This window comes from Protopterus annectens, chromosome 13.part0, assembly GCF_019279795.1.
Source record: "Protopterus annectens isolate FY-2018-M chromosome 13.part0, PAN1.0, whole genome shotgun sequence".
Lineage (NCBI taxonomy): Eukaryota > Metazoa > Chordata > Ceratodontiformes > Protopteridae > Protopterus > Protopterus annectens.
In genome coordinates, this window is record NC_056747.1 from 1,105,393,279 (window position 1) to 1,105,405,837 (window position 12,559).

General features: G+C 39.5%; 1 protein-coding gene across 2 annotated transcripts in view; it reads right to left on the reverse strand.

Moving 5' to 3' along the window:
* KAT7 (lysine acetyltransferase 7) overlaps positions 1-12,559 on the reverse strand; it is a 609,598-nt gene that overhangs the window by 491,384 nt on the left and 105,655 nt on the right. For both annotated transcript variants that reach the window (XM_044055078.1, XM_044055079.1), the window contains exon 3: positions 7,480-7,656. In XM_044055078.1, coding sequence (XP_043911013.1) covers positions 7,480-7,656 — 177 coding nt within the window. The remainder of the gene's footprint in view (positions 1-7,479; positions 7,657-12,559) is intronic.

Sequence of the window (12,559 nt, forward strand, 5' to 3'; positions counted from 1 at the left end):
AAAGTTAGGAGAGGAGAGGGTAAGGTTAAGTGCAGTGAGAAGAGGGGGGAGAATAAGTGGGCGGGGAAATAAGAGGGGGGTTAAGATTGGTTAACTGATGTAGGGATAGAGGGAGTAGGGTAAGACTGTGATTGGTTGAAACAATTAGAGGGAGGAGTTGGTGAGGTATAAATGTGGAGGTGCTGGGGGCAGGTGAGATTTGGGGGCAGGGTAGGGGAGCGGAATGAGCCCGAAGGGCGAACAGAGCGGGAAGAGCCAGAGGAGGAGAAGTGAGGAAGACAATCAGTAAAGATTGAGTAGTCAGAAGGTAAGTTTAGCAAGTTTAGCAGAGAATGTAAAAATAGGTAAGGTAAGTGAAGGAGAGAGGAGGATGGGTAGTGAGATGTGCAGAGAAGAGGAGGTAGAGGGTAGATGCAAAGGAGAAAGACAGAGGGAGAAGGAAGAGACTTCAGAAAAGGGAATAGAGGAGGGTTGAGTATAAAGCAAAGAATGGCTTGGAGTCCTGGACAGTAGAGAGGGAGAGAGCAGAGGAAAGGATGTTAGAGGGCTGCAGTAGGGGAGATAAGGAAGGAGGGGGAAAAGTAGTGGGAACAGTAGAAGGTAGTGGAGCGCCACCTAGTGGACAGTCAGTCTGGGGCAGTGGAGACCCCAAGGTGAGAATCAGGAAGGGCGCTATCGAGGTTTAGGAAAGGCAGTAAGAAGTACAGGGAGAACTGAAGCAGCAGAGAAGGGGGTTGAAATTATGGGGAGAGCTAGGAGAGCTAATAATATATTTTTGTTTGCAACATGCTTCTGAACAAACAGAAAATAAAGGAATATTAGCATCGTATAATGTTCAGTTTTAGGGGTTGGGTAAACAGAGTTCAGCAAATAACAGATGGACTTTGCTTTGTAGGGTTTGTCATTGTCAAAATTGTTGTGGTCACACAAGTATTATGCTTTCCCATGTATCTGCATTGTTTTTGTTCTTGTAGGTCGAGACTCAAGGTGCATTGTATTTTTTTTAATAAACTTGCTAGTAATCCTAATAGTCCTGACTGTATTTAACCAGCTTTGCAAACTCGTCAAGTATCCTGTACTTTAATCCCTCCATCACATCAGAACTTTATAAAATATGATTTAGTAAATGAGTTGGTAACAATAAATACACTTTACATTTTATATGTAGGGTTAATTGGGTGGTTGTAGTGTTTATCACCTGACTCGTAGCTGGCTTCATCAACCACAGCAAGTTATCTTATTTTAATATTTTGTTACATGTTTGTCAAACCAACAAAAACTAGTACAGCAGTCTTATGTGTTTAGTAAACAGAGTGGATAATAACTCTTTGGGTGAAGAATCTTAAGGACTTATTCTGCTCACTCCATTTAACACAGTTACAGTGGTGGCTTTATGCTGGTTGCAGGGGCACAGCTCTCTCCCTTTTACCAAATATTAACAGTCATTGTTATAATCATTTACTAGCAGAAATAAACCAGTACTACAGAGCTGATCCTGACAATCTTCTTTCAGCAATTCAGGAGTGAAAACAGAACACACTGTTTAATGACCCTGAAGGTATTTTTTTCTTAATAATAAAAAGCTATCCAGATTTTTGCAGAATGTCCAGATTTTGCCCCATATCTTAGTCTGTTCCTCATAAAAAAAGGATTGAAAGTTGATAAATAATGACAGACATTTGATTTTTTAAACTTCATATCCTTTGGGTTAGAAAAATACATACTAACACAAATCCTGTCATTCTAGTATTTCTAAGTTTGAGAGAGCAATATTTATAATCTGCCCCTATTTATTTTTGGCTTTTGTCCAGATTTCTTGCAATGAGAGGTTGGCGTGTGTGTGTGTGTGTGTGTGTGTGTGTGTGTGTGTGTGTGTGTGTGTGTGTGTGTGTGTGTGAGAGAGAGAGTGAAATGCCCCAGTTAGGGTTCGCAGATGATTATTAATTTGCTTAGGTGCAAACCCTGTTCCTTAGCAACAGAAACAACAGTTTAAAGCTACATTTTCAAAGAACTGAGTTTCAGGTGTTTTTTCAAGGAATTTAGTTTCAAGTAATTTTCAAGGAATTGTGAGCTTCAAGGGAAGAAGAGAAGGTTACTGCTGCTCATGCTAAGTCTGTTTACAATGTGCAACTGTTTTGTTTATCAAATGGTATCACTACTGTGGTAAAGAATTTTAAAGCAGTGTTAGCAAAACAGGTAGCATAGTAGGGTTTTGATCAGTCATCATTTTTGGGTTTATTAGTGGCTGAACAGAAGTCATAATTAAAAAATATGGCTACTTGGACATGCATTCTGGAAAGACATAAGGAAACTAGGGACATGACCAAAAGCATGAATATATTTAAGAAACCAGCAAAATCAAGAGATATGACCTCTTAAAAAATGCAAGGGTTCTATATCTGTTTATCTGAGAAAAAAAATATTTAACTAAAATGTTAGAGAATTAGAATTTAAGGCAACTATTAGGCATTCATTACTACATTTATAGGTTCATAGGTGTTTACTAGGCTAATGACGACAAAGGTCTTTTTAAGCCTAGCCATGCATCCCAAATCTCTGACAAGTTCTGAGACCCTCAATAAGTGTAAGCATGGGTCTGGGAGATGAACCCTTTACAGGTTACCTGTTTGCATTAGAGACAGTTGCCAAACCAGGGATGAATTTCCAGTTTCCCATCCAATTGTCCAAGTTGCACTTGAATTGGGTTAGGCAGGAACTCTTTTACATGGATGGGGAGCCTGTTCCATAGACAGGGTAGTATCTGGGATACATACTTATCTCTCTAGCAGGTCCTATTTATATCACAGGCAAGGTTTAAGACTTTAGAACAGGTAATTCTGGTATTGCTTGTCCTGCTATTATTGCTTGAATGCACCTGGAGTGGAGCTAGAAGGTCAACCTTTTTCACCTGTGGCAGTGAAACAGTTCACTATACTATGTATTTTATGTGCGGCTCCAAGACAATTCCTCTTCACTCAATGCAGCCCAGGCAAGCTTAAAGGTTGGACACCCCTGCTTTAAATGTTTGTTGTTTATACCACTTTACATTTTAAAATGACATGAATGTAGTTTCAAAGACGTCGGTGACATTTAGAGAAGTCAGAAAATAATTTTCTTGTAATTCTTGTAAAGTATCAGCACATTTACCAAAGTGTGGGGGCGGAGACTGTTAATTCATCAGACTACAAAAAGAAACTGAACAGGTCCTGGAATGTAGCTGCTGTTTTGGTTGCAGCTGTATAAATCCTTAGTATACTGTAAAACAAGCCCTGGAATGTAGCTGCTGTTTTGGTTGCAGCTGTATAAATCCTTAGTATACTGTAAAACATGCCATAAGACACACACAATGAAGGCCATTCAAGAAATAAAAGCAGCAGTCCTGTTACAGATGGTATACAAGATGACAGTGACTGACACTAATCCCATTATATGTCATCTGCATGGGAATACACCATTACTTCCTTATGTCTAGCATGACTCATATAAAGCAGACTTGAAATGGATTATGGGAAAGAAAAAGGCTTGAAGACAAATAAGATCATGTTGATATTTCAAGCCCTAGTGGCAGCCATTTTACAGAATTTTAATGTTTTCTGCAAGAAGCAGTCAGAGTGATTTTTGATGTGTTAAAATAGCTCAGAAAAAAGACAACAATTTTTTTTTAGTCCTAAGTTGGAGTTTTTCTTTAAAAAGCTCAGCAGTAGCAGCAGAACCAAACAGGTTCTTATTGTCAGGAGGAACATCCAACAATTTAGCCTTAACATCATCAGGCAAAGGCTGGAGACAAAGCCAAGAGTAACATCTCAAAACAGAACCAAAGTCAGCAGCCCTAGAGTAGGCATCAGCTGAATCATAACTACATTTTATAGAGTGTCGTGCTACCTGAGAAATACAGCCAAGTAAAGAGAGTGCAGAGGCCTTCCTTTCAAAATCAGGGAGGTCTGAGATATCCTTTATTTTTCAGGCTTCCCAGGCTAAAACATGCCTAGTCATATAGGTCTGGTGATTAATAGCCAGAAAGGCCAAGGTGCAGCAGTATATACTTTTTTGCCTAGCAGTTCCACAGCTCTACTGTCCTTGCCTGAAGGAAGCAGTTTAGCAGAAGGCAAAAGTTTAGAGGGTTTGTCAGAAGAGACGGACACTACAGAAGGGTCAACAGAAGGACATTTGTAGAAGAACTTACACTATTCTGGTAGCTTGGAAAATTTAATCAGGTTTCTTAGGAGCTGAAGGTTGAGAATCAGGGGCCACAGAGACTGCTGAAAAGGTATCTAGAAGGGCAGCCAAAACTTGAGGGACAGCCAAGGACTTGGGTGACTCCATCTGGAGGAGCTCATAATATTTCTGTTGAATGTCAGAAACCTAAGAACAGTCCCATGTAAAATATTCCATCATATCAGAAATAATATCCCTAAAGGAGAGTTCTTCCAAGGGAGGATCAGGGCTAATGGAATCCTCCTCCTCAGAGCCATAATCCAAGGGAGAAGGGGTCTGAGAGGAATATGCCAAAGATTCTTCCTCAGAATCCAAATCCTCTTTAGAGCAGTCCTGTTGTCTGAGCCTTGAGCTGGGTAGATGACCGAGGGAGAGCAGGCGTAGAAACTCCTGGGGGGTGGGCTTTAAGGCCACCGATGCAATGAACAACCCCTTGGTAAAATCTTGCCATTCACAATGAGAATCTTTAGCAAAAGGGGAAACATGCTTGTTTTTTTGCTTTTCTATTTGAGGGACATCTACCCTAAATACCCTAGGAGGTTTAGATCTTTGCCTACACTCAACCAATGTAGTAGGAATCTCCTCCCGAACAAGTATCGGTGGTATTCCCCCGTTCTCTCTGAAGTAATCAGCTGAGGTTCCCCCTCAACATCCACAGTGGATATTTGCAGATACTCAGAAGACGTGCCATAGTCAGATCCATGCCGGCCTCTGACTGGGTCACAGCAGAATCTGATACAACAACCAGGCAATCCTATGGGCTTTCATCAGCCTCAAGAAAGACATCCGGGTGGAGGCAGGACAACAGCTGAATCAGACCTGAGTTTCTTGGCATTTTTCTTGGCAAATGGCTGACTTTTGGGATAGGAAGATTCTGCAACAGCACCCTGCGCCAACAACTTAAGATGTTGACTCTCCAGTTAAATGGACAAGAAGGAGATGTTGACTCTCCAGTTAAATGGACAAGAAGGAGAGATGACTACGTAGGGTCTTTGGCAGACAGAACACTACGCATGGTTGTGAGAAGCACCCAAAGAGAAGAGACACTGCTCGTGACAATCCTTATGGAGAATCTGCCTGCCACATTGACATTTTCCCTTCAGATGACATGTGAACTCAGAAAAATTATAAAAGAAAATATAAGAAGAAACCCCAATGAAGCACTTATCTGAAACACAGTTCAGTAACCAATACAGACGAAGAAGCATTCAGACTGACAATCAATGATGGTGTCCTAACTGGCGGCAAAGAAGGTCTCAGGTGTGTATGCCCATACATCAACTTTATGCCCTATGCTTTGAGAGGGGAGCATACGTGTGATGTACGACATCTATAAAATCATAAGGCTTTGGTATACTGGCTGGACATTGGGCTTACACTGGCAGGGAAACAGTTTAGTAAAGAACACTGCAACAGTGATATGGAAGGACGTACAAAATTGCAGAAGCTGTACTACTCCATACACAGCCTACAATGAAAGAGGAAAAAGAGCCCACCCTAGAAGAAAGAACAACATTAAGGAAAATTAAGTTCTGGGAAAGTATCAGACACAGATGAGGTCACTGCAGATATGATCAAGTTGTTGGGTGAGTTAGTAGAGAAATGGCTCACAGGTTACTCATAGTAGTATTGAGACAAAGGCATATCCCAGATTACTTGAGAATAAGCATTCTAGTGCCAGTGTACAAGAACAAAGGGATATTCACATTTGTGAGCAGTACAGAGCTTAACATTCTTGTCACATTGCATTCAATTGCTGGAGTTGGTGACTGATAAATAGATATGCAGAAGAGTACAAAGTAAGATGGGAGATGAGTGGTTTGGATTTAGAACAGGATGCAGCACAACTGATCTAATGTTTGCAGTCAGACAAGACATTGAAGAAGCTACAGATGAGGAAAATAAATAAATAAATAAATAAATAAATAAAAGGAGTCCAACTAAGCATTCCCAGACTTGAAGGAAGCATATGACAATGTCCCAAGACAGCTGATTCAGATAGCCCTGAGAAGGCCTAAAGTCCCAGAAACAATGGTAGAGTTACTGCAGACCATGTATAAAGACCCAATGACAAATATAAACAGTGTTCAGACTCAGAGTTCCCAGTGGGTGTGCATCACGGTTCAGCTCTGAGCATGATGGACTGCATTATCAAACAGATTGGAGGGGATAGATCAGCAAAGCTGCTGTATGCAGATGATGCAGCATTACAAACAGACTCTGACCAGATACTTCAACAAACAGGGGAATGGAATGCAAATCTGAAGGCACTTCAGAGTACAGATGTCATGACAGTAAATGGGGGAATCAGAAGTCACTGAAAATTGAGACAGAAGGGAAAAATAGTGGAATCGGTTAACAGCTTTAACTATCTGGGAGGGGTGTCAGGGGTACTATACAATAAAAGAATGTCACAGAAACTAAAAAGTACAGTGTACAAAACAGTGGTGCGACCAGTACTTTTGTACAGTAAAGAAACTTGGGTAGTGAAGGCAGAGCAGTTGATGAAGCTAAAGGTAATGGAGATGAAGGGCCTGAGATATGTGGCAGCATGCATGCTGTAGTACAGATGAAGACATGATGGCATTAGAACACAGGTCAAAGAGAACAGACTAGAGTAGTTTGGGCACATGTACAAGAGAGCAGAACTCAATCTGGAGAAGATTTGGGACAGACAGGAAGAAGGCAAGAACAAGGACCTGTGATAGTTAGGCATGACTATCAACGAAGGTAGAAAAGTGATAAAGAATCAAGAGAGATGGCAACAGTTGATGAGAAACCCCAACCCCATGCAGAAAATAGGTAAAGAGAGGGTTGATGATAATCAACCTCTGCATCTCCTCCAAGCACACACCTGTGGAACTTTACATAAACCCATAAAACTTACTTCACAGCAAACTGTCTACTGAAGGTAATGTGAATGAGCTCTTGTATCCTTTAGCAGTCACCATCTCAGTCTGAGGCTGGCCAGGGACATCAGAAGAGGCTGGTGCATACTACAAAGTGACATCCCCTAATTCCCAACATACACTTTCAGGGATCAGTCAAATCAGCAGACCAACTAACATCTCAGCTGCATCTACAGTTTGTGTCAGCATTATATTATACCTAAGCATCCACATAAACTCAAAATTCCATTTCCACATCTAATGTACGACTGGAACATTAAAGTAAAGGTGACTCTTTGTAATGGTTTTCCTTAACTCTTAACTGGCACAGTACACATTAGCCAGTCCTTGTACTCTTTCCAAACAAATTATATACCTTTATCTGAGAAATCCACCACTGGCTCCACTTCAGAGTCTGAGGAGCGAATATGACCAAGTGGTTGTTTTTTAGTAGTCACTGGGATGGATGGCTGCTGACCACGGCCCCCTCTTCTACTAGGAATAGGTAGTTCTTCTGCAGCAAAGGGCTGCTGATTGTGAGCAGGGCTTGAATCTGTTCAGTACAGAGGAAAAAAAAACATTAGAAATTAAATAGTTAAACAACAAATGATAATAAAACTACATACTGAAAATTGCTGACAACTAATGCCACTAACATTAGTTACATGACCTTATGTATCAGATCTTCAAGAAATGTTCCTTACTAGATTATCATGAGTCCCCTTTGTACAGTCTCTACACATTTACTTCCAACAGCACTGAAGGGGATTGAGAAGCACCCTACCAGCTCTTTAATCTGCTACATGTACTGTTCTGAAAAAAAGGTATGTTCAAGTACCGACTCCAAGCTGAGTAAACAGAGTACAGTTTAAATGCACATTCAGTTCATCTAAAGTTTTCAAAGTCTTTCAGATAGATTGAAAGATTTATTAAAAGCTGATGCCACTAAGAGCACTTCACGTAACTCTACTATCTTCTTAGAGAAGAGGTTTATGTTAACCATCACACATCACATTGTACCAAAAAATGAATACGCAGGTGCAGCTATACTACAATATATGTATGTGAACATATGTGTATGTGTGTGTGTGAATTTAAGTGAGTAGAAGAGTGTGGTACATTGCAGTTGCCAATTGAGAGGAAGCCTATTATGCTCCTGGAGACCGTGTCTAGTCTACAACACAATGAAAGGACACAAATCTGCCACTCTTGCAGAATGCACAGCAATGGGTCCTAAAAAGAGCTTTTACCCTCCATGATAAAGACAGCACAGCTTAGCAGTCACCAGGAGAAAAAAAATCTGACAGATTGACCGATTACTTTTACAAAGGGGAAAACTGAACAGACTGACTCATAAAGGGAGTTCCAATTAAAACTGTCACTGTCTGAAAGGTTTACAACATACTGAGTAAGGGAAGGAAACAAGTCAACAAGTGAGATGGCTAAATCATCAACAAACGTGATGATCTTATGCATTAACCTAGTATTTATACAAAAAGAAACCATGTTCATGTGAAACAAATAGTAAAAGATAAGGTGGTTTATACAAGATAACAAAAATTCATTCTCTATATGTGATGGGTGTCACAGCACAGCCTCCTAATATACACAGGCTGAGGTCTCATGGGCCACCCTGCTGATGCAACATAACATGTAAGGGGTGGCTGGCCAGTGCAGTGTATTGTAAATGTGCACTGCTGCCTTGGATAACAGCCAGTGCATGACACAGCTAAATAAGCTTTACACTGCTCAGCTGCAATGTATCACATTCTTCCACTCATTTGAATGCATCATAATTATAGTCAGCAGCTTCATATGACTTCACCCACCTTACTTTCAGGCCAGTGCTTTCCAGTGCTCTCTTAGCAGTAGTAACTGACATTCAAGTCTAAATAATTTTCCAGTAGGAGAAAATTATTCCTTTCCAATACTAGTACCCTTCTTCCCACTTTCCCCCCAACAACACTCTAGCATATTAAAAAACAGTCATTATTCAGTCTTAAAATAGCCCAACCATAAAACAACTGCTTGGTAGCTATGAAATTATGACTTAAATATTCAACCTTAAAATCCAACAGTTAATTTTAAGTTTAGGTAAACAAAGACACAACTGATAGGAAAAATGAAACACTTACTGAAAGACTCCTTTATTGGTAGAACGCTTTCATTTGTCAAACAACACAGACTTCATTAGACTAAAAGCGCAAACAACGAAACACAAATTTTAATAAAAAATGCAATTAGTATAGACAAATAGGAACACTAAAAGCAGTAAGAACCAATAAAAATAAAGAACCATCCAACAATAAAAAACACTCTTCGGGACACTGAGGCATTCTGTGCAACTTGCCAGAAACATTTCTTACAATCTAAAAGCTAATCCAAGTCACTGCTTCTTATGTCTGGCATGTAGTCCATAGAGTGACTAAATAGGGCATTCCTCTTGCTTTTCTTCTTCATGATATAAACTCTAATAGAAAGTTTACTGGTGGTATAGTCAATGTTTAAAACATTACAAACAATGCATCTAGCAACACAGACAGCATCATTGATGCCACAAATGAAACACTTGTTCATCACCTAACTTCAATCAGTGCTTGGACAATAAAATCTACATTTTTATGGACAACATGCATGTCTGGATTATACCTTGGCAGTACTACTATTTTTTTTTTTATCCTTGAAGTTCACAGACAGTACGTTTGTTCTATTTTCTTGACATATTCTTCATTTAAATAGAATTATACATTAACATTTTTCGTCTTGCACATACCAGATTCATCTGAATTCAGCTTGCAGTATTTTTAAACCCCTTTTTTAATTTCACGTATATTCAGTAATGGCATGAGTACACATACAATAAAAAGAAAGTATTACATTTTTAATTTTCATGCATCATAAATATGTTTTCTTTTTTAAATAATCAATCGATTCTACAATACATAAATTGCTAAAGTCCTGCCATCCCTAAAATATCACTCATTCTGATTATTCTGCATGCATTGTTCCAAAAATTCCATTTATTTCTATGCAGTTTGTGCCTTTCCTTTTCTGAAGATCCCACCTCCAACTATTTTACCTCTTTTACAAAATTCAATACTTCAATTACGGTTGGCTTAGATTTTGATTTTTAGTTTTGAGTAATCGCTTTTTTGGCAACCAACAGCATTAATAATAAAGGAGAAAGAGGACATCCCGTTTTGCTCTAGTCAAACACAGCTTCTTGGAGAGGAACCATCCCATCTTAATTCTTGCCTCTGACCCTTCCTATGCCTTCTTAATTAATAACATTATTCTATCGGGGAAGGCAAATGTTACCACCACTCTTCACACTCTACTGAATGCCCTCTCTACTTCAAGACTCCCCTCCCCAAAACAACAGAAGCTTTTTCTCACACGCTACTTCCTTCTAGACCATCATTGTTCGATTAACGTTGTCAATGTTCACCTCCCTTCCACAAAACCACACTGATCTACATCTATCATTCTGGTAACACCTCAGCCATTCTCTTAGCTAGCAAAGACAAACACTTTATACCCATGGTTTAAAATTGAAATGGGTCTATATGAAGCTGGGTCAAAAACGTCTTTGCTCTGTTTGGATACTATAGCCCCCGTAGCTCTCTTCCAAGATGCGGGTTGGTACTGTCCCACCCTTTAAAATACTGCTAAGCAAAACCTTCTGGAGCTTTATTGCTTTCTTCCCTCCTAACTTCCTCAGGAATGCCAACTGTTTCTGGAGGCTTTCCTATTGATACATTGTTATCTCATCACCTTCTATTTTAGACATTAATTATTGTATATCTTCCTCTAACCTTGCCATAATTAAAGTCTTAATTCCATTTGTGCCTTTTCTTGATTTCCCCATTACTCTGCTTTACCGAGATTTTCAAAAAAATTTCCAAAATACCTGCAATACCTCTACAGAGTCTCTGGTTACTTTTCCTGACATAGGTCCCCTAGGTTTGGCAACATCTTTTTCTATTTATGTTGCCTAAATCATTGTGCTAATAGTTTTTGTGCTCTGGAGTCATCAAAAACTAAAAACACTTGCTCAACAGTTACCTTTCTTAACTCATGCACATTTTTCCAAATACTCCCTTATTTTCCCTTTAATTCCCAGCAACTTCTCCTCTTCTTGTTCTGTAAGATCAGATGACAGTATTTTTAAGGTTTTTTGACAAGTCAGGTGAGAGCTTGTTTCTGTACATTCATCTTGTATGATTAAGTATTCTTTTCATTAACTTCATCGCATCAGTCTCAAAGTTCCTTTGTCGTGTACTGCTGCACTGTTTTCCACTGCTTGGCTACACTCCATTTAACCTCTCCATAAAGGTGGCAATAATAATGACATCCCAATGACATCCCAAACTTTCGCCCTATCGCCATCCTATCCCCTATTTCTAAGCTTCTTGAAAAGTGTGTACACCAACAACTCTTACCCTACCTCATCAATAATCAGCTTCTTACCCCCACACAACATGGCTTTAGACCAGTTCATAGTACCTCCACTGCCCTCTTCTCCTTCCTAGAAACAATCAACAAATCCCGGGAATTTGGCCACTTTGTATGCACTATTTTCCTCGACCTCTCTAAAGCATTTGACACTATTTCCCACAAACTCCTTCTTACCAAACTCTCTAAACTTAACCTGTCCCCTTCTTACCAAACTCTCTAAACTTAACCTGTCCCCTTCCTCTACCCAGTGGTTCTCAAGCTATCTCACAAACAAGCAACAAACAGTTAAATGGAAAAAAGCTACTTTACCCTTCCCCCAAGGTTCCATTCTAGGCCCCCTACTATTAAATATATTCATAAATGATTTTTTCCAAGCCATTCCTAACTCCAGTCTCATCCAATATGCCGATGACTCTACTATAATCTGTTCCTCCCCTTCCATCACAACTCTTAATCTAACACAAGCCGCCTTCTCTTCCACTGAACAGTGGATGCTTGACAACCATCTAGCCCTTAATCCAACCAAAACAAAACTTATGTTATTCAATGCATCCAAAACCTCTTCCCTAGACAAACAATCCTTCATAAATTACCAGCAATAATAATACCCCCCTAGAACTAGTCTCTGACACAAAATTACTAGGAATTATCATTGACAATCAGCTAAAATTTAATGAGCATCTACAAGCAAATATAAAAAAAAACATAAAAAATTAGGTATGCTTTACCGCCACAGTTGCTTTATCTCTCCCACCACCAGGATTACATTAGCTAATACATACCTCATCCCATCCCTTTTATATGGTGCATCTATCTTAACCAGCCTACAATCTTCGCTCAAAACAAAACTCTCATCTTGTTATAACAAAATATCCAAATTTGCAGCAGGTCATAGAGCCTCTTCTCACCACTGTAATTCCCTTCACCAACTAAACTGGCTAGAATTACCAAACTTCTTCACATATACTCAAGCTCATCCAAGCACACAAACTCATTTA